Genomic DNA, 27,069 nt, shown 5'->3' with positions numbered 1-27,069 from the left:
GCAATGTTAAGCGACGTAACCTGCACTTTTTGTCAACGATAGCGTTGCCAGGCCCATTAAAGTGATGTCGTTGGATGATGACGACGACGATGACAATCGCGATGATGAGAATAAGGAAGATGACAATGATGACGAAGAGAGAGAAGATAATGACGAAAAGGATAGCGGGAGAGCATTTGTGGCTGATGTAAATCTCGAGATCCCAAGTTTCTGTGTGTGGTGAGATGTGGTGATGTGGCTGCTATGTTCATTCATAGAAAATTTTATTGTTTTTAGATCATTTTTAATTTTAAAGATGTTATAACCACGATTTTTATGCCCACAATTATACACTTGCATTTTGTTGAATTATTAAAATTAATAAAATGATAGAAAAAAAATGAATAGGCACAAAAATAAATGTAACCTACAATGACAACCTGGGTAGACATCTTTGGAGATTCTGAAGGTTCTTAACTTTTAGCAAATTCAAAAAACGAACAAGTTTGAATGAAAGTAGTAAGCAACCTAATTTTCAATATTTACAACGAATGCATTCATTCTGGTCGACTTCTTTCTTTATAAACCCGTGCGATCACCTGATTTCATTGTTATGCAAGTTAGCGTAAACAAGCGCACAGCACACGTTCCAAACGCTTTTTTTCATGATAGATCGAAAACAGTGAGTTTAAAAAATGTTTATACTTTGAAAGATTTTGTAGTTGTGTTTGATAATAATCTGTAGTTTGCTATATGGATAATGCAATTAAATTAGCGTATAAAATATCAGATGTCATATATGCAAATTTTATGCACATGAATTTAGAACTGTTTGAATGTTTAAATAGAAATCACTGATTCGGTCACATTTGGAATATGAGATTTATGTTTGGTATCTATGGAAATCGAAGGATATAGAAAAGTTTGAAGATGTTTGAATGCAAGAACGAGCATGCCTTCACAACTCCAAAAATATTTTGATTTATTTATAGTGAAATTTTTTACGCGAATATAACTGCGACTTGAAACTTTTCATTATGTAGGTACTTATTGTTCAGCGCTCCCGTATATTTCTAATTATAGGTATTCTGTTCATTTTTGTTAGGCATTTTAATGCGTTTTAATCAAAACTTGAAAAATTTCCACAAATATTGAAATGTTGCGTCATGTTCCAAACACAGTACCGAAGCAAATAAACAAACACAAAACCCAAACAACCACATAGACAAAAGAACGAACAAATAAACAGACAAACGAATAAACAAAAAAAACGATCAAATAAACAAATAAACACAAACTACGGAATTTTGGGCAGCACAAATGTTTATTTGTGTATAACCCCAATGCAGTTTTAAGTCGCGGTAACCGCACCGTATCCGTGGTTGCGGACAAGCATTCTTGAAATTGAACCTTCTCGAATATCATTAACTGGTAGAAAAAAGCATACAATTTTATTCGCTACACATGTAGTAGATGCAGTGGTGTACGAGACTTTAAAATGCGTCCTGGGTAAAACCCTGGTTTGCAATCCTTGACCGGAAATACTTAGTTAATTAATTTCTGTCAAAAATCAAACCTTTTCACTTCTCGGAGCGCTCTTTATTTTTATTATTAAAGATACTATTTATGATTTAAAACAGGTTAAATATATATCTTTAATTGTTTGTAAGAATTTTCCAAAACTTATACAAATTGAACACATATTCAAAGTTCACCGAATAATGAGTTAGGCCGCAGGCCGAATAGATGATCAACTATTTGACCGAAAGCCGAAAAATTCGCTGTTTCGAAAAAAATTTTGAATGAAAAACAAGCTATTGAAATACAGTCGACGAATTGCGTTATTCTAACGATTCTTTATCGAAATAATTTCAATCTCTTGTTGAAATTAAGGTATTTTAACAGCTATGATAGCCTAAATAAATTTTCCGCTGATATTCAACAACTATTGCTTTTGAAATCCAAAATAGTGATAGTTTAAACGAAAACTGTAACAATCAGCTATTCGGGATAAAAAAATAGTCGAAGACGAATGTCAAATTTGAGCCAAGCCGAGCATTCGGTGGGTTTCTAACATATATCTAACTTGATTCGATAGCAAAGCTATCTCCACCTATCACATGCAATGTACGTGATGCGCTGTTTCACGTTTATCAACAATCCCGTTGTAAGATAGAATTGAAAAATGTTATTACATGAAACACTTACTAAAGAGTGTTACTCTTATTGTTTGGTAATTTTTGCAATGCTTTTTTCAAAAAGCAGTTGCGGGCGGTAGGAAAAATCTAACTTACACAGGACTCTAAGCTATTGAAAATCTTCGAGGTCTTGGGACGCAAAAAAAGTGATTCGGCTATCACGTGTAAAACTTATTCAATTTTATAACGAATAAAATACAAAAATAAAAAATCGATAGCAAAAATCTAATAAAAAGTTTTATATATATATATATATATATATATATATATATATATATATATATATATAATTTAATTAATATATGGTGATTTAATTACGTAATAATGTTAAACGTTTGAAGATGTGTTGTACATATATGCATTGCTCTGCTCATATATGTATGTGCAGTGTACTCACGATCAGGCAATCATACTATGTATACTTACACTCGCATTTATATAAATATGTATATACACACATATATATATACACACATATATATATTATACATATAATTATATATATATATAATTAAAATAAATAGTGTCAAATGTTATTAAGAAAAAAATTCATTATTTATGTACAACTATAATTAAAAACAACAAATGTTGAGTTATTTATCCACCATGAAACCTAGTAACAAAACAACTACACAGTACACACGACGTACTCGTACAGTAGCACGTGCATGTAGACGTGTGTAATGTGCATATAATGTGTGATGCCAGCCAGTCAGCCATCCAACAAACATACGCCTCATCAGTGGAAAAATAAACTAATAAACACATTAAATAAATTAATAAACCAATCAATAAATAAATCAACAAGTTAACTAGCACGCAAATCAATCAATCAATCAGTCAATCAATCAACAAATCAATCAACCGTTCAACTTATTCTCCAAAGTTGAAAATACTAGAGGAATATGTTCGGTCCACTCCACACGTAGACACATGTATTTGCGTGTTGAATAGTATATGGATGAAAAAATAAAATTCATTAAATGCCTATATATATTTTACATGTCTATTTTCAACAAATAGCTTCATGATTCTTTAATTATATATAAATTATATATAATTATATATATATATATACATACATATATATATGTATATATATATATATATATATAAATATATATATATATAGATATATATGCAAATTTCATTGAAATTGTTTGCCCATTTCTGAAAACCTCGTTCCTAAATATATATATATATATATATATATATGTACATGTAAATATATATAATGAAATAAATAAAAATCAGCTTTCTAAGCAAAATAAAACAAATACTATTAAATAATTTAATACATTATAAAAATAAAACCATTTAATGTGGCCAAATTTCACTCCAATAATTAAAGTACGTACACTCACTCACATATACACACACACACACACACACACACACACATACACACACACAAAGAGTTTAAAACAAAAGACGCTAAACAGTCACATTTCATACAGGCATTCCTTGAGGCATCCATACATACCTACCTACCACAAACAAAATTTAGTTTGCAAGCATAATGATGTCTAGCTAAATATATCTTTCTCACCGTATATTAGTCACATACATACACATACACACACCAATACATACACATACACACACCAATACATACACATACACACACCAATACATACACATACACACACCAATACATACACATACACACACCAATACATACACATACACGGCAGTTGCACATATGTACGTTACATGTGTACGTATACAGTTATCCACCTACCTACAACTACACAACAAGAGCCCAGGCTCACAAATCTTTTTTTATTTACAGTAATCAACTGGCATTACACTTTATTTTTTACAAAATGAACATTATGTACACTTATTTACACAAACTATATAAGTACTATATACAGACATGCACTATTATATATATATAAGTATATTATATATATATATAAGTATATATATATATATATATATATATATATACATGCGTACAGTGTTGTATGAATTCTATCGAATTGTTGGCATTAATCAATTTAAAGTTTGTCTTTTCAATTTTCCTTACTAGAATTTACTGGAAATAGTTCAAGTTGTTGAAAAAAAAACGTTATTATCCAAGTTCATCATGAAAATCAAACAAACTGTTGTTATCCAAATTCATCATGGAGATAGGCCTTATTTCAATGAACTTGGATAATAATTCTATTTTCAATAAATTGAACAATTTTCTGAAAAATCTAGTAACGAAAATTGAAAAGACAAACTTTAAATTGATTAATGCCAACAATTCTGTAGAATTATTAATAAGGATGATGTTTCCAAAGACAAAAGGATATGCAATTAGTGAAGATGGAGCTGGCCCAATGTGCATCTCCTGTCTGCGCTCATCACTAACATACACCACAACCACCATCATCGTTGACGTCATCTCAACCATCGGCGTTAACATAGTTCATAATGACAGCCATCTTCATCGTCAGAAGTGGCCCACAATGAAATGCTAACAAATGGTCCTTCCACATCCGTCCGTCTCAAGAATTGATTGATTGGTTGTTATTTTTAGTGAGGAACAACAATGGATGGACAGGTGGCAAACTTGATTTAATTATTCAAATTATAAACAAAATGGTCTTCTAAAAAATTAAAATGAATGAATGAATGAATGATTGATTGATTGAATGAAAAACGAATAATATATAGAAATAGGAAAAATACAAAACTAAGAGATTTCAAAATGAACATTCAAACAGTAATTTACTTTAAAAACTGTTTTTTTTTGCATAATATTATTCACACGTTCTAACCAGTGCACATATATACATATAAACAATTAAAAAAACGAACCGATAAACTAAATAACAAACGGATGATTGAACGAACGATGACTTAAATTATCAATCTATTTATAAATTTAGCAAGAATGCAAGCTCATACGCACAACAACAGTTAGAATTGGAGTTTACAATTTATTAGCTGTATGTATCTTAAATTAAACTTTACCGACTAAACTTCTAAAAAAATTATTGATTGCATTGTATTACCAACATGACATTCACGATTGTAATATACTGAATACTCAAATAATTTAGTTAATTATTAGATTAATTAATTTAATTAATGCACAAAAGCTTCAAGGGTTAGATGATTCCGTGTTTTGTGTTTTGAACTTTTCACTTTCAACCAAACTGTTTCAGCTGTTTAGAAAACTACCTCAACGTGACAAACAGAGTTTAATTCCAATCATCGCCATCCTCCTCCTCCTCCTCATCGTCTTCTTCCTCCTCCTCTTCCGAATCGCTGTTATAGCTGATTCTTTTCCTTTTGCTTTTCTTTTTTTTGCTCTTGTTCTTCTTTGCAGAAGAGGACAAGGACGATGATGATCTGCTTGTGTTGCTGGGGTTTCGTGACTTGCGGGAAGCTGCTTTGCTGCTACTGCTGCCGCCACTGCTGCTGTTTATATTGCTGCCGTAGCTGTTGCTGCTGTGATTTGCTTTTCGAGGTGTCGTCGTTAATGGCTTCATCTGCAGGCAATCAAATTAAAATATTTTAATAGGGGATTTGATAATTCGCTAGTCATTGCTAAGTAACTTTAATGATATTCGGCACGCAGAGAAATCTCGTCAACAAAACGAACCATCTGTCCATTGGAGGAAGGCTGTACAAATGTGTTGTTGTTGTTGTTGCTAGTGGTGGTCGTGCCGTCCAGGTTGCCCGGGTTGCCGGAAGAAGTAGCAGCACGACTTGTGGATGTGGTAGTTGTCGTGCCAGCTGCTGCTTCGTTATCATCCAAATCATCCTTGTCTATGCTGGCCATCAACTCTTTGAACTGTGAGAAGCAACATCAATGACGTGATGCGTTTATTATTCCGTGAAAAAAAAAACATCCAATTAATGGAAGACCAGCTAACCGCAGTCTCACACAATTAAAAACCAAAACAGCACATGACAGCAAAATCACTCCCCATCAGTTTACAAGAATGCAACATCAAATGGACTTAGGTAGAAGCAGAATTCACGAGTAGAGGAAACGAGAGAATAAGAATGACGTAATGAGAATGAAGGAATGAGAATGAAGGAAGGAACAAACATTAATGTAGGCGGCAACAATCTCCCTTCGATCCTCATCCAGCATCTGACTCATTTGCCCCGACCTGCCCAGGACGTCGAGGGCCTGTTTGGGATGGAACTTCACCCCGTGCTTGCGATTCACTGCCTTCTCGTACAACTTCACGTCAGTCGGGCTGTATCGCTGTATTTTGCTGCCGAATGTGTGTGTGTGCGTGTGTGAGAATGTGTGTGAGAATGTGTGTGTGAATGTGTGTGTATTTGTACATTGCTGATGACGGTGAGGCTCTAATGACGTTTTTGTCGGCCCTAACAGCAAAATTATAAACAATGAGCAAAAAGCAACAAGATGAACAAGAACAAAATAAAATAAACTATTATAAATAAATAAAATAAATATAAATAAACAAAATATATATAAATATACAAACCACAAGCAGTGAAAATCATTAGCATCAAAAGTAGCGTGAAATTTTTTTTGAAGAACTAACTTGTCAGTGAATCCATACATCTCCTTGAGGTGCTGTTTGAGTACGAGGAGCAAGAGATAGCCCTGAAGGGACATATAGAGATCAATGAGGCTTGTTCCCTCACTTGGTACAAGCTCTGTTCAACAGGTGGCAGAAGAGGGTGACATGTGGTGGAGGATTGGTATTAACTCATTCATTCATTAATTCGTCAATTAATTCATCAATCAATTAATTCATTCATTCGTTCGTTCATTCATTCATTCAAATATGCAAACAAACATCCATTCAATTAGTTAAATCAATACTAATTAAAGAAAACCTAAATAAATTTGAGAAACGTTGTACGTAGAATTTAATTTACAATGTCAAGCTCTCACCTGAAGATGACCCAACCAAACAAAACATTAATAATTTAAATAAAAAAAAACAAAACGAGAGTGAACCCCAACAAAAAATGAAGAAATATTCCAAAAAATTATACCAAGCAGGGTTTCCAGATCATCATCGTCGTCATCGTCATCCTCAAACTTTCTCCTATTTATCAGTGCTTGCTGTGTATTGGTCATTGACGTCATCAATTCATACTCCTCATTATTATTATTATTATTGTCATTGTTGTTGTTATTTTTACTGTCCTCATTGTTATTGTTGCAGTAGTTATCGGTACTGTTGATGTCTCGATCGTTACTGTAAGAAGTTCTGCTAATGTAGCAGTCATCACTGTTTACGTTGTTCACCGTGGTGTTTTTGGGGTGATCTGCTGCTGAAGTGTTGAGGTTGCTATCCTGATTATGATGACCATCGACAACGGCAACAACATCACTACAGTTGCCATAGATGTCGTCGCAGGGCATGCGGCTCCAACGTTGGCAATCATTTACCGATGTTGTGGCAACAACATAAGGTGTCCACGTTGTTGTTGTTGATGATGTTGTTGTCGCTTCTGATGCTGTTGTTGTCGCTAACGTTGAACAAGAATCAAAAACGTGCTGACTTTTTGTTTGGACCTGATGTTGTTGTTGTTGTTGCGACTGTTGTTGCTGCTGGAGAGCAGGATAGAAAACCTGGATAGGCAGAAAAAACGAATGATTGTTAGCACCAACGCATCCATTACGATCAATTAAAATATTTTTCAGATCAATTAAAATACTCTTCAACCTAGAAACAGTCTAATCAAACTAACTGATTCCAATACAGATAACCATTGTGGAACTTAACTTTGTTATCATTAAATAACCTTATTATCATTATAACATTTTTAAACAACAGCAAGCATCAACCATCCAGTGTGTCGCCCATCAAACTGTCTGCCTAACATCATCGCGTCAATTTTTAAATAAATTAAATGAAAAGTAAAAATTATTTATGAGATCTCCTGACTCATCACTGCTTCCAAATCGCTGCAACTCGAACACTTTGGTAGTCATTATCACCACCCTCATCATCATCATCATCATCATTACAACCACCACCATCATCATCATCATGACCTCTCTGAAGGATTGTATCAAGTTGAATCCGGACACAGAGAGTATGATATCGATTTGGTGCATGATGAACAGTGGTTCGTCCTGCAGCTGGTAGGAGAAGTAGGCCAGGTTGTCCGCCATGTACAGCAGCTCATTCAGGGGCGTTTTCTATCATATTTCATTCGTGGTGGTAGATTGGTTACATTACTTTGTAACTCATTTATATAATGAACGCATTGTGAAAATTATTACAAGATGCTAAACTGCAACTAACTCGCAGTAGCACGCAGTGTTATAATCAAATATATCATATGCATATATTGTCTACCGGCTCAATTCACGTTGTTATAATCATGTGCCCACAAATGAAGTTATATAAAAGGAAGCGTAGAACAGAGATGCATTTCATTACTAGGTCAGTTGTTAGTTCATTGAACAGGCACGGCATTAAAACTGTCAACTAGGTCCATTATTCCCACATTGTGGATCGTAAGAATATAGGTTACCAACGTAATTTATACAGAACTGGTAGAAAAAAATATAGAGATGGCAAGCAAACAAGCAAGCAAGCACTAACGTCCTCAAACATGCGCAGAGCGTTCATGACGAGCACTCTCCTGTTGCTACGGTTGCCGCGAACCACTGAATAAACAAAGGAGTTCAGTGACGTCATCGTTCCGTCTTCTTCCATCCTCACACCCCTTAGTTGACCAGGTTGTTGCTGCTGCTGCTGTTGCTGGTTCCCTGCATTGTGCTGCTGCGAGTCGGTACCGTACAGGAGTTTCTGCAGTCTGCACGACATCTTTATGCCCTGCATCGCTTTGGCCTACGTTCAAATCGCAATGTGTGTGCGTGTGTGTGTGCGTGTGTGATATCAAAATATCAAACTCGTATCAGACGACAACTAAAAGTTGACCAATCAGGACAACAAACACATACGTGAGCACACCATCAACCAATCAAACTTTCAGATGCAAGAAACCTGCACAAATCCAGGATACTTCTTATCGATGTCTTGAATCTGCTTGTCTGCCTTCAACCTGATATTCACATTTGCGTCAGAACCCATGCTGATCAGGTGTGCCATGCACTACAGGTGTTGTTGTGTTCAATGATGATGATGATGATGATAATGATGATGACGATGATTTGAACCGGTTCAAAATTCCACATATAAACGATAAACGACTTAATAGGCATGTGAAGAGGAAAACTGGAAGACGACTGACTGAGAATAAAATTAACGACGATACGAACAAATAAACCAATGATTCGATAATAATTGGGTGCAAGAGTGAATGAATGAATGGATGAGTGAGTGAGTGAATGAAAATACATAAAAATGAATGAAAGAGTACCTGCTGAGGATGGACCAAGCCCTGATTCAAGATGAGGACGACAACTTCAAGCGCCGACATCCTGACCTGCGTGTCAAACGGTAGATAACATTTAATGCTCCCTATTTAGATGATATGAATAAATAAGCCAATTAGATGGCGTATTAGATGGCGCCAATGTTGAAGCGCTCACGTGCAAGATGATTTTTAAATGAGCATTCTAAAAATAACGGAAATTAAAATGGGTTATATCTTTTTTACTTTCCACTAAGATAAAAATATGCGAAATGTAAACAAGACCATTGGATGGATAGAGGCATAGATGGAAAAATTGATACATTATATAGTCATGATTGTACTAATGCATTTTAACAGACACTAGCCTTGCACATGAAGGGAGTGACATGTATCAAAACGAACACACTCACATTCCATCCTCAAGGATAGGACATTTAAATACACTAAATACATTATACTCGAATCTCCGTCCATAATGACACACGAATGAACAACTTTTTAAGAAACAAAACAGCATTCACGTTGAGAAACAAATAGATTAATTAATATAAATATTAATCAAAAATATACAGAGAATCATTAATTGAAACTTGGTATAATTTGTGACAGCAGTGCAAAAAAATATGAAACTACTAATACGAGCATCAAAGAAAATAATGAATGAGTGAGGGGAGGAGAGGAGGATAAAATAAATGAAAGTAGAAAATGGATGAATGGAGGAACCTGCTGGTCGAGATGGAAGAAAGATTCAAGTATCTGTTTCAAATACACCTGGATTATTGTACTGGCCATCCTACGCAGAATATACATCAAGTCATTTAAATACGTCAGTTAATTTCATTAGATCGTATTTGAAAAATTATCAATCAGCGAAGAACTGTCGTCATCGCGATCATCATCATCTTCCTCAACATCATCATCTTTCTCATCATCATCCTCACCATAACCTACCCAGACTGAACGTCACCCATCTCCTTCAGATTCTCTTTATCATGAAGTTTCCTCCCTGAGCGTGTTAATTTAAATGAGTGTGCGTTGCTTTCTATGTATATATGTGTGTGTGTGTGTATGTGTGTGTGTGTTTGTGAGTGTGTGTCTTGTGTTTAAATGAGTGTGCGTTTCTATGTGTGTTTGTTTATGCGTGTTTGTTTAGATATGTGTGCGTGTGTTCGTTTACATGAGTGTGCGTGTATGTGTGTGCGCGCGCGTTTGTCTAGATGAACGGCACGAAATGAATGAAGTGGGTTGGTTAAAATAATGCAGAAAAGAACCAACACTCGGCATCTGCCTTGGCCATCTTGACCTCTTCCTCGGCCAGGTAGTCCTTGATGTTGCAAAGGACCTGCGAGCACATGTTGGACGGGACTGACGGGTCGGTCAACATGTGGTGGTACATGTCCCGGAGCTCCTTCCCTAACATCAACTCGTAGTGCTGGCTCACCAGGGAGCCTGAGTGAGTGCAAATGATGATGATGATGGTGGTGGTTGTTATGGTGGCAATGATGAATACAATGGTGGTGGTGATGAATGCAATGGTGGCGATGATGAATGCAGCGGTGGTTGTACCTAGATGGTGCTGATGAAAATGATAATGATGATGATTAAAAAACATGATAATGACAATTACATTAACTGAAAAATAAAGTAATCAAACAGCCCAATGGAGCAAGATGCTACTGACCAATGGCGGTGAGAGACTGAAGTCTGACTGAATCATCAGGGAAATCGAGGAAATGTAGAAATATCTCAAACACTTTGGCCTCAACATTTGAAACCTAAAAAGTTGTTTGTTTGTTAAACTTTTGAAACATTGGAACAATGAGTTTGAAATTTTAAAATATATTAAAAAAATTTGATAAACTTTTAAAAAACTTAACATGAAGAAAAAAGTATCGATCATTTCACCAACAATCATTCAGCCAACCGACTGACCAACTAAACCAAATAGAGCATCCTTCACTTAATCATAAATTTTTTAAAATGACAAAAAAATTCAACAAAACATAATTGTTCTAATTGCTATTAGTAATCAACCAATTAATCAGCCAACAAATCAATCAATCAACCAATCAATCGATCAATCAACCAATCAATCGATCAATCAACCAATCAATCGATCAATCAACCAATCAATCAAAAACCTTTCTGTAGGAGTCAAACTCTTTTGAATCAAAGTCAAAATGTTTGCAGAGCAGTCCAACAACATAGAGAGACCTTCTCAAGGACACTTTCATGGAATCCAAGGTCGAGAGTGGCGTGGAAGTCAGTGTGTTGAATTGTACATCACGTATCTTCTGGACTACACCTTATTTAGAAGTATGTCATTGTTCGATCGTTGACAGTAAATATCAAATATACAATTTCTTAAGAGAATCATCGATCAATCAATCAATCAATCAATCAATCAATCAATCAATCAATCAATCAATCAATCAATCAATCAATCAATCAATCACTTAATCAAACTAGTTAATAAATAAAGCACTGACCAAAGAACTTGTCGAAGCAATCGTGGACGAGCTTGAAGTTGTGTGTGATATCATGGACGACAGCACTCAAGCAGCCTATGCAGCTTTGAATTATCTGTTTGTGATTGTAGAAAATAAAATACTTCTTTGTTCGTTGCTTATGTTTATTTAAAAAAAAAAGTATAGATCCCATATTAATGTGCTAAAATAACCGAGTCGTAAACCTCAGTTAACATTAGGCAAATATATAATCAGTAGTATCGACAAATTAAGTAAAGCTATCCTTTTGTCACAATTCTTAAGCTGAACATTTAATGATGGTCATCATCATTATTTGTTAGTTTATCATCACCCGTTGTTACTTCATCATCACCCTTCTAACATCACCAGCATCAACATGACATTAATGAAAAGAAGAATCACAAAACTAGCAATTAATCTAACCATTGGTCCATGTCTGAGGACGAGTTTTGAGATGTCCTCCTCTACTTTGGCCAGGAACATCTCACCTGGGTGCTCCATCAGGGGCAGACTCAACTCCAAAATCTTCAAAACGTTGCTCACTATCAACGTGTCACTGGAGTTCTGTCGTTCGTTCGTTCATTCATTCATTCATCCATCCATCCATTAATTAATTCGTTCATTTATTTATTTGTACATTCATCCATTCGTTTTTTCATCCATCTATCTGTTCGGTTTTTTCCATCATAGCAATGATCACCATCAATGTGTTATTGGAATTGTGTGGTTCATTCTATATCTATATACACAGTACAGCCCAAACAATAGCATAAAAGTACATCCAACCACACATAACCACAACAACCACACGTAACCACAACAACCACACGTAACCACAACAACCGCAGACAGCGAGTACTGCAAGGAGGAAAATGGAAACTTACGAAAGATTTAATGTTGAGGTAGGGATGGATGACGATGCAGTGCTTGACGAGTAGGGATGGCTTCACTTTGCAGAACAGAAATAGCGTGGAAAAACATGAACTAAAACGAGAGGGTGGCGTTGCTGTTGTTGCTGCTGTTGTAGTTGCGCTGCCAGGTAGAGTTGCGTTGCTTATGTATCTGTTCAGTTCTGAGAGGATGAGAAATAAAGTTGCATCAGTATTTTTACAAAAAAAAACAAACAATTTAATGAGAAATGTTTCGTAAAAAAAGAATGATAATAAATGACACAAAAAACTAATTATAAACCCAACTCGCAAATGTTAACAAAATTATGTCTATAGCCCAAAACATATTTTCGTTGTATAGAAGTTCGTTATAAGGAGGTCCGACTGTATAATAATAATAATGATGATGCACCATGTTACAATAACGCTACAACAATCCAGTAGCAGCATAATTTCCACGTGAGGAGTAAAACAAAGCAGCAACGAATGCAACACGAACAACAACAAATAAAACAACACAGTTACAACGAAAGCATGGACAACAGCATCACAAATGAAACAGCGACACACCAACCAGCTTCCCGCTGCTCGAGTTGTAGAACGTTGTCAACGAGGCAGTCTACAATCTGCGTGCACGCCTTCTCTACTGGCTTCTCCTTTGTCTCTTCCTCCTTCTTCAACAACTGGTTAATGTCATTTGTACAGGTGATGTTTCATCAAGAAATAAACAATAACATGGAATGAGAAAGAACAATTCTCACGCTGGCAATTAAATTATCGAACAGTTGAAATAGCCTGTAAGATGAATTCAACAGCCACACCGAGCCAGAGATCACGTGCAAAAAAAAGTGAAAATGTTGTCAGGTAGTGACGAGAATTCAATCCTTAACCACGACAAATCAATCCAACAAACAAAAAACAACAGATAATGAAACAACAACAAAGAGCAACAGACAAGAGCAACGGACAAACAACGACAAACATTATCGAGTAGTTGCTCTAGCCACTCGAATCCAATGTTAAGAGAGGCCACGGCGACGACATCGGTGATGTTGTAAACTTTCTGAACAAGCACAGAGCTGTCCTTATCGGTGCAGGGAGTGAACCACATGCTTTGAAACGTCTCGTTCACCAATTTCTGAAACATCATTCAACCATTGTATGATTCATTTTGCTATTCAATTGATATGTGGATCCATCAGACGAGTGTACATCTTACAACTCATTAAATCAATCCATCTATCAACCCATCAAACAATCAATCAACCAAGTAAGCAATCCACAATGAATGAATCAACCAATCAGCCAACAAGTCAGTTGACGATAGCCTACCCTGATGCCTTCCTCGTCATTTACTCTCCGAACCATCTTCACGCACATCTCAGGTATCTTAGGAAACTTTGGCTGCTCCAGACAGATGTCTCTGAAAATTTTGATGACCCTCTTGCGAACACTTATGCCCGTGTCCTATAGATTTTGTGTAATAATTATTCTATATGCATTTGTTCAATCAAGATCACAAGCCTTATAATGAAACAAAAAGATGCCGCTTGGAAAATGTTCAATAAAATTCATGTTAATAATTAACGACAAAGTCTAAATCCTTCTGTAATAGTGGCAAATAGTTTGTTTAGTAACAAATTCGATGGAGAGGCACGCCTGCGCAGACTAACCAGGATCCTTTCAGAGAGCATGTCGTAATATTGAGCGGTGAGTTCGGGTCGGACGAGGATGAACTTTCCGACGAGGTCAATCGCTGCCTCCCTCACCGAAGTCGACGAGTCTGTGAATCGGTTGTGCACTCCTATCTGCATGTCTTTCTGTTGACGCCGAAGCATGAATGGTGAATTTTGTGATGAGAAATTTCATCTATACCGCTACATCTCTGTCATCATTACATCGTAAAAGTATTAAATAAAAGGAGTACAATTCGAGTTATGTGTGCGTGTGTGTGGTGTGGTCATTATTGATTATGATGCAGAGATAATCAGCGCGGTAACGATAACATTTAGACCAAGAAGAGAGTAACGAAGAGAACCGACCCTCGCCAGAACACCAGGATCAGCTTCAATGACAGCTGCCAAACACTTCAACGCTCTAGATCTCACTGCAACCGTGCTCTCGTGTAAGACCTTCAAGATCTGTTTCAAATCAGTCAATCAGTTCTACACTACCAATATTTATTGATTTTCCATACCACGTGTACAAAATATTTAAATATTAAATAGAGAATTAAAATTACGATGGAGATGGCACAAACATAACAAGTTACAAGCAGCAAACCTTGTTAAGATAAATGTCAAAACTTTGTGAAAATGGTCTGTTGGATGCAAGGTACCTGGTTACCAGAAGGGCACCATCGTAGTCCAGACGAGATCTGTTGCGTCTGTTCGCAGTTCATTACGAAGTATATATCAAATATATTATGAGCCAAGCCGGTAAAATGACGTTCACAGAACAACACTTGAAATTATAGAAATTTAGTCAAGAAAAAAGATTAAAATGAGAGCAAACTGACTTGATGCTTGATTTGTAAACATGCATCTCAGATATTTCATCGAATAAAAAATTTTTTCGTTTCTCAATTTCCATTTGCGTAAGTCGTAGGATATCGAGCTCGATGGATTCCTTGTTGTCTTGAGCACCACCATCATCATCCTCTTCATCCTCTTCTTCAGTGTCATCATTATCAGTTGCTTCATCCTCTTCATTCTCATCGTCGTCAACAATGGCCCGTCTGCGTTTGCTCCTGTTATGTTTTGCGGATTTCTCTCGATGACGCCTGCTTTTTGGTGCAGACTTTTTTGGCTTGCGCTGCTTCTTCACGTTCATTTTTTCTTCTGCCATTTTTTTTGTTTTCGTTTCGATTTCTTTGCTGCAATCTCTCAGCCACTGGGCTATGTAAAATTTCCTGGCAAACTGCAAAACAATTTAACACGAATTTCATCAGTATTATTTGCCAGTGCTAGAGTCATTCAGTGTATGAAATTATTTCATACAAACGCATGAACAGACAACAACTACATCAACATAGAAACAAACAAACAAACAACAATGAAACTAACAATTAATGCATGGTCAGTTTCAGTGGTCGACGCCAAGTAGTCCAACAACCCTTTCTGCAGTAGTTGCGTTCTACTTATGTCACAAATCTGGTAATTGTACAAAGTGCGTATTGTTATGTGGTGCACATAATGTTGTTGTGTCATAAAGTATACATAACGTTATACATCAGTGACATCATCAATGACATCATCAATGACATCATCACAGTGAAGGACGACGTAAGATCGAAAAATCAATTGTGACTAAATATAATAAACAAAGAATAAGTAGACACATACATTTGTATTAAATTTCTTTTCCTTGATAGCACCATCAACTACAGCATCGTCACCCTGTTTATGATCATTCATTCATTCATTCATTCATTCATTCAAATACATTCGTTCATTGTTGAAATGTCAGTCAATGATGGATCCACACATTTTATAAAGTTTTATAAAATAAGTTTTGAGACTGCAAAAATTTTTAAAAATGGCTATCTCCGTGCATTTGTATCAACTACAAACTTAATGAAATTGAGCAGAGCGGGTAAATGAATGAATGAAAATAAAAAAAAAACAAGTAGATTCCAACATCAAGTTGTTTGACTTCTTCTTTAACATCCGGCTTATCGACGTCCTCAGTTTCATCATCATCTTTTTTAGAGACCTAAAAAAATATTTTTTGTATTTATTAAGAAGATTGTTCAATAAAAATTGAAAAAAAACCCAATTAATTTCATGAATGCTAGTGCCTATAACTGTCTATCGGCTCCATAAATTTTTTTACTCTCAGTCCGTGTAACACCATTTTTTCTTTCACAAAATATATTAAAATGAATATTTATACAACAAATTTGTTCCATACAGCTGAGTGATAGAGAGATGTTGTATCAATTTAAGCTGGAACTAGAGTAAGATTTGGAGATAGACAACAGAGTGTGTATGTAAAAATAGAAGAAGGTAATGAGGATGGATGATGGTGATCGCAGGTGCATCTGGTCGGTGGCACGTATCTCGATAGACCCTTGTGCCACTCTATAGTATGATGATGAAGAAATATGAACCTGGCAATGGCCAATAACGTTTTCGGTAATGACGACAGCCACAACGATATATAAATGGTCCTATGGATTCGAAAACTATTGATTCAACTAAATAAATGTCAAAGACAACAAGCAAATAAAAAAACAACAACATAGAGAATATAATCAAACATTACAAGCCACCTAAAATAAATAAATATAAATGAGCAAAAGAGCTTAAGAAGAGTTAGTTGACGTGATACCTTCTTGATGATATCGTCGATGACGCTTTCGTTGAGATGACTAGACACGGCGTCCTTACGCAGTCGAGCGGCCACGATGCCCAGGTAGTCCAGCGAGGCTACTCGCAAGGACATCTCAACTGATTTGCTGCTGAACTGTTTCACCTGGTTAATGTTTTGTCGCAATTTTTATAGCTAGTTTGTAGGAAAATGTACATACACGATACACAATCATTGTAATTAGTTTGAAAAACAATTTATCACAATAACTATTGAATATATTTAGGAGAGAGTGTGTGCCGAGATATAAGCTCTGGCCATTCCTTATACTGCCCCTATAATCGTGACCAAAAAATGTCACAAAAAGAATTATTAAGTGACATCATCATCACAAGAGCATGTGACACAAGAAATTGCATAACGAAATGACACAGTTGGACCACAGAACGGCCCAACAGCACAAAACCAACCAGGAGACTGCCGAGAATACTGAGAAGAAGTTCCGAAGCTGGCCATTGAGGCTTGTTGACTGTTGATAGGAGATCATTGACAAAGTTACCAAACATGCTTCTGTAATCATCCTCCTCCTTAGCTGTGCACCTGTTGTCATTGTAATGATACCGATGTGATGTTGTAGCTGGGATGTCGTTGTGATGTTGTAGCTGGGATGTCGTTGTGATGTTGTAGCTGGAATGTCGTTGAGATGTTGTCGTGATTTTGCTGGATGTGTTGCAGTCATTTAGTGGTAAGGTTACGATGATTTTGAACGATGGCGTGACATGTTTGTGGTGAGGTGGTGGGTGATGTTTGTGATCTGTTCAAAATCAAGTAATCCAGTATAATGTTGTACAGAAAAGTCAAACAGTGCAATTCAATACATTACAGATACAAGAAACGTCACAGACTTTCCAAGAAAGACGTGTAGGAAGTTGTGGGCAGTGAACATGGCCGTATCGTACGAGGTCAATATCATTGCCTCTTTGTCCATCTGATTGGTGGGTACATGTGTGTTAGGTCAGTAGTTGTAAACCATTGGATTAGAATTTTATAAATGATACAATTAAAAACAGCATAAGCTTCCAAAAGAGCAACATTAAAATATATATAAAATTGAAAACACTGAATTCGAAAATTCTAGAAAAGAAAAGTGCAACGAAGAAATAAAAATGTTAAGATTACATTAAATTTGATTTTGTTTCTGTTCTTCGTCATCTTCTCAGCAGATCTATTCTTCCCGACATCCTCGCCATCAAAGTTGGCAGGATCGTCGTCGTCGTCATCGTTGTTGTTGGTGTTGTTGTTGTGGTTGCTGTTCGTATTGCTGTTGTTATCATCATGTTCTTGTTTGGAAGGCAACTTGACGACACACTGGATGAGCTGGAGTGCCAGTGCTGTTACCATCTGAATCTGCTCATCCACGTTCAATCTGTACATTTTTATAAAACGAAATCTCTTGTCACAGAATAATGCAATATACTATTAATAAACTAAAACTAAATTTAGAGTTATGCTGAAGAATTAACAATCCCTGCATTGCCTCGCCCACTGTAAGATTGTTTCTCTGGTCGTTGTACCGCGAACTTGCAACGCAATGTATACCAAAAAAAATTATTGTTTTAAGAGCAACAACCATTGCAAAAAAGTTCTCGTTGATATTAATTAACAATTGTTGCCTTGAATACAAATGAACACCGCGATGGCGAAAACGAAAGTTGTAATTTCCTGATGTCTGATCCTTACAAATGGGCACAACAAACGTGAAAAAACATGCAGCCACAAGTTACATCTGCCACAAGTTACATCAGCCACAAGTTACATCAGCCACAAGTTACATCAGCAAGGAAAACAGTTTTCCAGTATATAATAAAATGAACTTTATAGACTAAAACTACAGCAATAAAACAATGAAGACCAACCTGTAGCTTCTCATATTTTTTTTGTTGGATGGCAGTCGAGCCAGTGATGATAGGATATCCTCCAGAATCAGTTGTCTATGTTTGTCATACTTACTAAATATCTGGGTTACGTTTTAATAAAAAAATCTAAATACCTTAATTTAAACTCTATTTCCTTTTCGTCTCTTAGAAACAAGAACATGATTTGAAAGGATTACTATCTAACACCATTCATTTAAAAAAAATTTTAATTGTAAAAAATAAAGGTCTATAAAGTGCTGTCGGGAGATGAAGCAAAATCAGCCAGTACGACTTACGGGCGTCAGTCGCACACAGCATCACAGATCGTGACAACAACAACCACAGTGCTAAACAAACAATTTACTTACATTAGTGACTAGTTTGAGGGCATTCAGTTGTAGTTCTGGTATATTCTCAACGAAAAATGGCGCAACGGATAGAGATGATGTCTGACAAACAAATTTTATGAGTTCAATATAAATTCCCTTATGTATTGAAAAACCAATTAAGAAATAATTAAACCTCGAAACTGAAAAATTTCTACCTGCAAAATGATGGCATCAGTGAGTTCCTGGATGTCGACCAGTTCAGCCAGGAGTCCAACAAGGTCGGTGAGTTTGTTGTAGATGCTGATGACTAATCTGTCTCTTGAACCCCCACTATTCTTTGATCTTTTTGACTTTATGCTGGCTTGCATGCCTGTTTGACAATGACAAAAGTATTGATCATATTCATAACAACACAAAACAAAACGTAGCATAAAAAAGCATAAAATAATGTAACATAAACACGGCCTAACATAACGTACAAATGGAAATATTGAGTTCACCAGCTAAAAATATTGAGGTCGCAGCATAATAATTCTCTAGATAGTTATCAATATAATTATATACCAGCTGATAAACTTATAACATAATAAGCCAAACAGTTAAATAATCAACCAGACAACCGACCAACTTACCAGCCATTCAACCAGTTAACATATAAATCAGTCAACCAGTCAAGAGAGCGTCAGAGGGTATTAAAGCAATAAACCAACTGACCTTTTCCTGAGAGATCGGCCTTGTAGATGGGGTCGAAAGAGGGAAAGATGAAGTTCTTCATGTGCTGCCGACTGAATCTCACTACCTTCTCTATCACGTCCTCTATGAAGACCTAGGTCAAGGTTATAAATAAGATTTGTTACTCAACTGATTAAATGATTGGTTAATCAATTAAGTGGTCATTTGATTTCAGTTCATATAAGACAAAACAACAGAGAGAAGAAAATACTTGTTTAGGCATGTTAGGAGATGTGAGGATGATCATGGCAATCATGCATGCGTCCAAGCCGATGTTCACAAAATTTAGTGTTAATTCACGAAACCGCAAATCTTCATCTTCATCATCCTTTTATAACCAATTGTTCAGTGCAAATATGAATACAATTCACTTTAAAATTGTTAAAAATGTTAGTCATATCACAGCTTATGATTTAGGCGTGAAATAACGTTATACCATGAGTAAATTGCGTTGTCATTTTGTTACAAAACCCACAACACTTTATTCTTAATATAACTACTTTAGTTTAAAACCTCAGAGAATACTCATACAAAGTAGCAAGCAAGAGATACAGACCAATTCAATTATAGGCACAGATCTGAGTCCTTGCTTAATAGAGTACTGGAGGATGGTCATTAGCTTTATCAACTTGTCGTAGTGAATCTGAAACAATTGTTTTTGCTAGTTAAAAATATGCACCCAAAACATCAACATTTATTCAATAAAATATTTAAAAAATTGAAATAAAAACTAAATGACAATAAATTTGAGCGAGTCATTTTACGTGACAACCAACAACATCCAACAAAAGGTATCAAACTGCGAAATGAAAATGACACAAAAGCAATTGAAAGAAGAGCAAGAGAGACCTGGTTCATGAGGCCAACAGTTTTCAGTTTGGCAGCCTCCGATACAACATCCACCAAGACATTCTTTGGCACGACTGGATCAGTCAGACACGATGTTTCTTCATCCTCTTCGTTATCTTCATTCAAAAGAGCAATTCAAATATTAGGAAGGTAAAATATTCCCATAAGATATCAATGCAACACCATAAAAACAACCCACTTTTCTTAAGTGCTCACAACACCACAACATACATCCATTTCGTAACTTTTAGCATTAAGATTCCCATTCCGACTCTACAAAAAAAGCTTTCAACTCTTCATCCTCATCAACGTCACCATCATATCGCAAAATGACGTCACCATCCCGAAATAACATCACCATCACAGCACATGCCATCAATCAAATTCACCCGCAACAACGACAGCAACGAAAACAGTCACGACAAAAGCAGCGACATCAGCCCCGACAACAGCCACCTTTGAAGGCAGCGAGATCGATTTCTTCAGAGAGTTCAAGAACTTGGTCGATAAGTGAATAGAATCTTCTGCATGACGGACCATCAGTCTGATCGTCGTCGTCAATGAATGTTCGATGCTTGCTGGAGTGGTGGTGGTAGTGGTGCTTCTTCTTCTTCCTTTCCTCTCTCCGCCTATGGCGATCTGTGTTAAACATTAAACCCGTCAAATATCATAATAGGAAATGTAGCAGAATGGCCAAACAATGATGTGAGATAATAAAACAAAATTTGACAAACAAATACATATAAAAAGACAATCGAGCAAACAAAAGGTCAAGACTTTGATCAGAAAGAAACATGCAAGCAAGCAATCACCTATACATACTAACACACATATGCATGCATGTAGGCACAGACATGTGAGTATATTTAAATTTATATATGTACATAATAAGTGCATATCTACAAATGTTATATCAAATTATCTGCAAGTTGCTCAATGTTGACCTTGTTGTGCAGAGCAGCAAGTAAAATCAGTGAAATATTTCCACATAATGGAATTAAAAAACAAGAAAAGACACATATGTACAAGCATACATACATATATGCACGCATGCATACATACATACATATATACAAACACACACACACATACATACGTACATACATGTATACATGTTTTCTGTATTGCTATGGTGATATTGTGTGCATGCTTATTTATTCATTTGTGACAATTACGCACAGTAATAATTTTGTTAAATTATTTTGATAGTGCCTTTGAAAGGGTTTAATTGGCGCTAAATAAATTTTTCTTAATAATAATAATAATAATACATACATACATACATACACGCATGCACGCATACATACATACATGCATGCATGCATACGTAAATACATACATACATATATACATACATTTAAACATGCCTACTTACAAACATAGAACGGACAAAAACAAAAATCATACAAACCGTCAACATCTTCAAATGATGGGTCCAATAAAGACATGACATTTCTATTTTTAGCGTCACGGCTGTCATCTTCTTCCTCTTCCTCATCTTTCTCTTCTTCCTCCTCGACATCATCAACATCATATTTGACGCCGACAGATTTGGCATTCCTTCTTCGTTTCACTCGTTCTGAGAGTGATGGAGCGAATTCGGATGAGTACGAGCTTTCATCATCCTCATCGGATGTTCGCCTTTTTAGCCCTGATAAATAATGTGATTATTACCATCCTCATTTGCAATGGTACTTATTAGGCTAAAAATATTGAAATGTATACGGATAGTGTTTAGAGATATCATAGATATAGAAGACGCCACACTCATAGATGATTACCTCTTTTTGATAACTTTATTTTAAGTTGCTGTGAGGAATGTTGGTTCACGACGTCATATTGTTGCGAGCTGCTATTTGCTGATATGTTGTTGTTGTTGCTACCATTGTTGAAGTCATCTTCTAGTCTAGTTACTGAAATAAGAGCAAATTTATAATTCTATTTATAAAAAAAAAACTTTATCAATAATTTAGAACGCAACTACATACACCAGAAAAAAAAATTAAAAAAATCCAAGCTTTGTCAGGCTTATGCAGGACAACCTGGAATTAACTAACATCTATCAACTGCTATGCAACCTACACTTAGGATCGTTACATAAAGTTACAGAAAATTTGAATTAATTCCTCAGCTCAATAAACAGCAAAATGGTTGATTAAACAAAATCTTTTTAAAGCCACTATATTTAATAACAAGTATGTCTGAAAAATTAAATTAAATTATCACTGATTATCACAATTTAACTAACAAATAAAACACCACAAAATGACAAAATAATAAAATAAAAAAACAACTCTCAAAGCAAAATAAAACAAAGCTAAAAAATGTAAGGAAATGCGACTAAATTTTGCAAAACAATATTAGAGAAAGCAAAATGGAATGGAACTGAAGAAAACTATACAAAATTAAAGATAAAACAAATTGATACAAAACAAAATGACCCAAAACAAAATGATTAAAAAGATGAAACAAAACAAAATGATAAAATACTGAAAACAAAATTATACTAACATGAGACTCTTGGTAATCTGTCACCAGTGGACACCTGTAGAGTAAAAATAAACCAAAAAGAGCTGAAGTTTTAATTCCATAGATAAAATCAAAAATGGTAAATTCTACTGGCTGGGACTTTAGACAGAAATGTTTTTAATTTCTAATTGTTTAGATTTTAAATTGCTACTGCAATTATGACTGTACAATTATTCATTATTAACATAATCAGCATCATCTTCTTTATTGAATTTATCCAATCCTTACATGTATCAAATCATATACCTTAAACGAAAAAACTTTTGGAGTGAAAATAATACCAGATTCGTAAAACAAGTTAAGAATAATTAGCATTTAACGTTTTACATGGTAATATTCCTGAATAATTTTAAACATTTATTTAAAAAAATACCAAATCCTAAGGCTACTGATCAATTCATTTTGCGGTTAGATTACTATTTTCAAGTATCAGTTTAAATTATTTGATGAAAATGAAAACAATGCAATTTATCGTGTGAAAATGCAACACACAAAAAAAAACAGCAGCAAACAAGCAAACAAACCTTTGAATCTGATGTTTTTATTGGACCCCTGAGAAATTGTTGTTGTTGTTGAAGATGGTGTTGTTGCGGATGGTGTTGCGTTTGTAATTGTTGTTGTGGCTGTTGTTGAACGATTTCAAAGGGATTCATATGTTGCTGCAACATTTGTTGATGTGCCTGCTGATGCGGTAGCATATGATGCTGTTGCGTATGTTGTTGTAAATGCTGTTGCTGTTGTGGTTGCATGTGTTGCTGAGACTGATGTAAATAAGCTGGATTGGGAAAATTTCCCATAGGTAGTTGTTGCTGGTAAAAGTTATTGTAGTTTTGGAAAGAAGTTGTTGTTTGTGTTGCAGAATATTGTAAGTTTGTTATATTTGAAGGGTCATACATAGGAATCATTGTGTTGGTGATGAGGGCATTGTTGTTGTTGAGATTGTTGTTGACCATGCGAACAACAGGTTCTGCTCCAGTGGGAGGTGCAGAGGAGGCTTGGGCTGGTGAGTTATCTGCATTACATAAGTTACAATCAATATCTTACAATGATATAACAATTATTTTGCATAAGTACATGGTTGTTACAATCATTATCATACAATGATACAACAATTATTTTCATGCAGTACATAAGTACGCAGTTGTTACAATCAATATCTTATGATGATACAACAATTAATCTCATTAGAGACTACTTGTTGAATAAACTAACAAAATAGTTAATAAAATATTTAGTCACCCTATCCTGGCTAGAACACCCCAAAAATTAACACAAACTAGCAATAAACGATTAATTTGAATTCCAACAACAGACAAGTGAACAAAATATATATGAAATGAAAAAATAAATATTGAAACATAAGAAGACATCCCTGAGGAAGTGACTAACCCACAAATGGCTTCACACCTCCAGGTGCAGTTTTGTGGACGCCGGCCATATTGAAACCATCATCACACGTACTTCGGCCTGGTACATTGCTTGACATGTTACTCATGCTCTGTCCTACAAACTGCACATTGGATGGGAAGACCTCTTCCATCATCATCTCATTCGTTCCTATTGGTTGGTCAAAGTTTGGAGACAGTCTATTCATCAGGAACTCATAATCTGATAGGTTGTTGCAAGCGAAGTAACATTTTTTTAAATTAACATCAACTGAAAAATTTTGTTAGACACCAGATTGTTTCAATCGCACAATCTATTTCACTTTCAATGCTACATATTTCTAGACTTTTTTTCTATTACTTTAAACTTCTCTGTTTCAGGCTGTTCATTTATTTGGAAAATTTGGATTTTAATTTTACAGAGCCTATATTCGTTTAGAAGTTAGTTTATAGTACGTTTGTCATCATTTCATAATGACCTCAAACTGAACACTGATTACAACAGATTTCATGTTTGATCGTTTTCTCGCATGAACAAACCTGCCCAGATCAGACCTCATTTTTTTTATAAACATCAATGGAATGATTACCACAAATTGATTAACCAATAAAAAATTGATTTAAATAATGGCAAGATGTGATGTGTGTATGGAAAGTTATAAAAAAAGGAAAGTGAGAGTGAATGGACAAAGTGTGCAGATATTATGTAAAGAAGCTGAACTAGACAGCTGATAAAATTTGCAACCAGCCTACTAAGAATGACGGTTGGTCACATCCAATTAAGATTAAGTTGAGGTGTTCAGGCAAACATAAATGGTAATGTGCAAAGGACAAAAAAGTTATGTAGACAACAGTGTATCAACGAAAGAGCTCTTTAACAAATTTGAACAATAAAATAAAATGCTAAAAAAATTCTTACAAGTTGCAGATTATAAAATAAGAAAACATACATTTGTTTTTAAATAATAATTATCACAAAAAATTAATACAAAAGAAAATGTTTTATGCAGAACCTTGATCATTGAAGGGTAATTGCTGATGCTCATATGATGCACATGGTCCATTAATGTTGGTTGTTGATACATTGTTGTTGTTGCTGTTGTTGTTGTTATTGTACATGTTGTTTGCATCCTTTGCAGCATAACCTGGAGCAACAACATAAAGAATTTTCTTAATTGTTTAGTGGATGTACTAATGTTAAATTTGACGTATTTTCCAGGAAAATCATATAAAAACCATCACCAACCAAAGTTATCACAGACTCACAACGGCACACACTCACAATGATGATGATGAGGTTACATAATTGTATATACTTGCAACCGCATGTAAACTATGAAAGTGAAGACGAAATTTAAATTTAACCACAAAAACCTGTATTGTTGTTATATGTGAGCTTGTATTTGAATACATTCGAATCATTGAGGACAAGAAACTTTAGGAGGTCTGGCGCATTTACATTATTCAGTAGTTCACTTAGAGGAGTTTCATTTGGGCATTCACTAATGCTAAAAAGTAATAAAAGAATTCTGTTTTATTTACTCGTAATTTTAATTTAATGATGATATTTATTTAAGAATCCAAATAATTAATTTTAGATAACAATATCTGAAAATAGTAAAATCATATAAATAAATAATAATTTTTAAAAATTCAATGAATGAATCATAAACTAAAAAGAAAAATTGTAACATGTGATCTGTTGTAGATAGGCGTAAAGATTGTATGAGTTCTTGAACAAGAGTCTGGTTATGATTAGGAGAATTTAAAATTTTCTGAGCTTCATTTGCTAGTGATCCATTGTACAACAAACTATCTTGTGACACTTGCAGCACTGATGTTGGCAGAGGTAGATTCTTAAGCACTGCATGAGCAAATTATCAAGTGTTTTTTGTTATATAAAAATAATATATAACTATTACAACTATAAACAGTATACTATAAACAGACGTTAAACTTACTATTAATTTTATAATCACAATTTACAATTTTTTAAACTTGCACCACAAAATATAAAATTTATAGTTTAAATCAAAAATGAAATAAATTATTAAAAAAAAACTTACAATTTGTGAAACTAGATATAGCAGATAAAGTTATTATAGGAACACTGGGTGCACTCCCGTCCATTTTAAC

General features: G+C 35.0%; 1 protein-coding gene across 1 annotated transcript; it reads right to left on the bottom strand.

Moving 5' to 3' along the window:
* Window positions 1–4,726: 4,726 nt before the first annotated feature.
* On the bottom strand, window positions 4,727–27,063 carry HELRODRAFT_189155 (hypothetical protein; the record flags this gene model as incomplete). The annotated part of the gene is made up of 47 exons (XM_009027185.1): window positions 4,727–5,665; window positions 5,779–5,970; window positions 6,232–6,403; window positions 6,701–6,815; window positions 7,161–7,743; window positions 8,170–8,316; window positions 8,726–8,974; window positions 9,131–9,238; window positions 9,507–9,572; window positions 10,227–10,296; window positions 10,455–10,509; window positions 10,779–10,952; window positions 11,185–11,278; window positions 11,645–11,808; window positions 12,400–12,556; window positions 12,877–13,064; window positions 13,457–13,565; window positions 13,865–14,020; window positions 14,215–14,349; window positions 14,556–14,702; window positions 14,925–15,023; window positions 15,166–15,268; window positions 15,401–15,801; window positions 15,948–16,034; window positions 16,227–16,280; window positions 16,522–16,596; window positions 17,215–17,358; window positions 17,664–17,913; window positions 18,099–18,181; window positions 18,373–18,619; window positions 19,110–19,210; window positions 19,478–19,558; window positions 19,654–19,808; window positions 20,153–20,264; window positions 20,382–20,498; window positions 20,727–20,813; window positions 21,020–21,135; window positions 21,476–21,658; window positions 22,431–22,670; window positions 22,801–22,932; window positions 23,531–23,564; window positions 24,073–24,560; window positions 24,938–25,156; window positions 25,947–26,078; window positions 26,308–26,441; window positions 26,626–26,797; window positions 27,000–27,063. The coding sequence occupies 47 exons, from the start codon at window positions 27,061–27,063 to the stop codon at window positions 5,375–5,377; spliced, it is 7,482 nt and encodes a 2,493-aa protein (XP_009025433.1). The 3' UTR covers window positions 4,727–5,374.
* Window positions 27,064–27,069: the final 6 nt, after the last annotated feature.

The sequence above is a fragment of the Helobdella robusta genome (genome assembly GCF_000326865.2).
Source record: "Helobdella robusta unplaced genomic scaffold HELROscaffold_5, whole genome shotgun sequence".
In the NCBI taxonomy this organism is placed as follows: domain Eukaryota; kingdom Metazoa; phylum Annelida; class Clitellata; order Rhynchobdellida; family Glossiphoniidae; genus Helobdella; species Helobdella robusta.
This window is presented reverse-complemented; position numbering and strand designations above follow the sequence as displayed.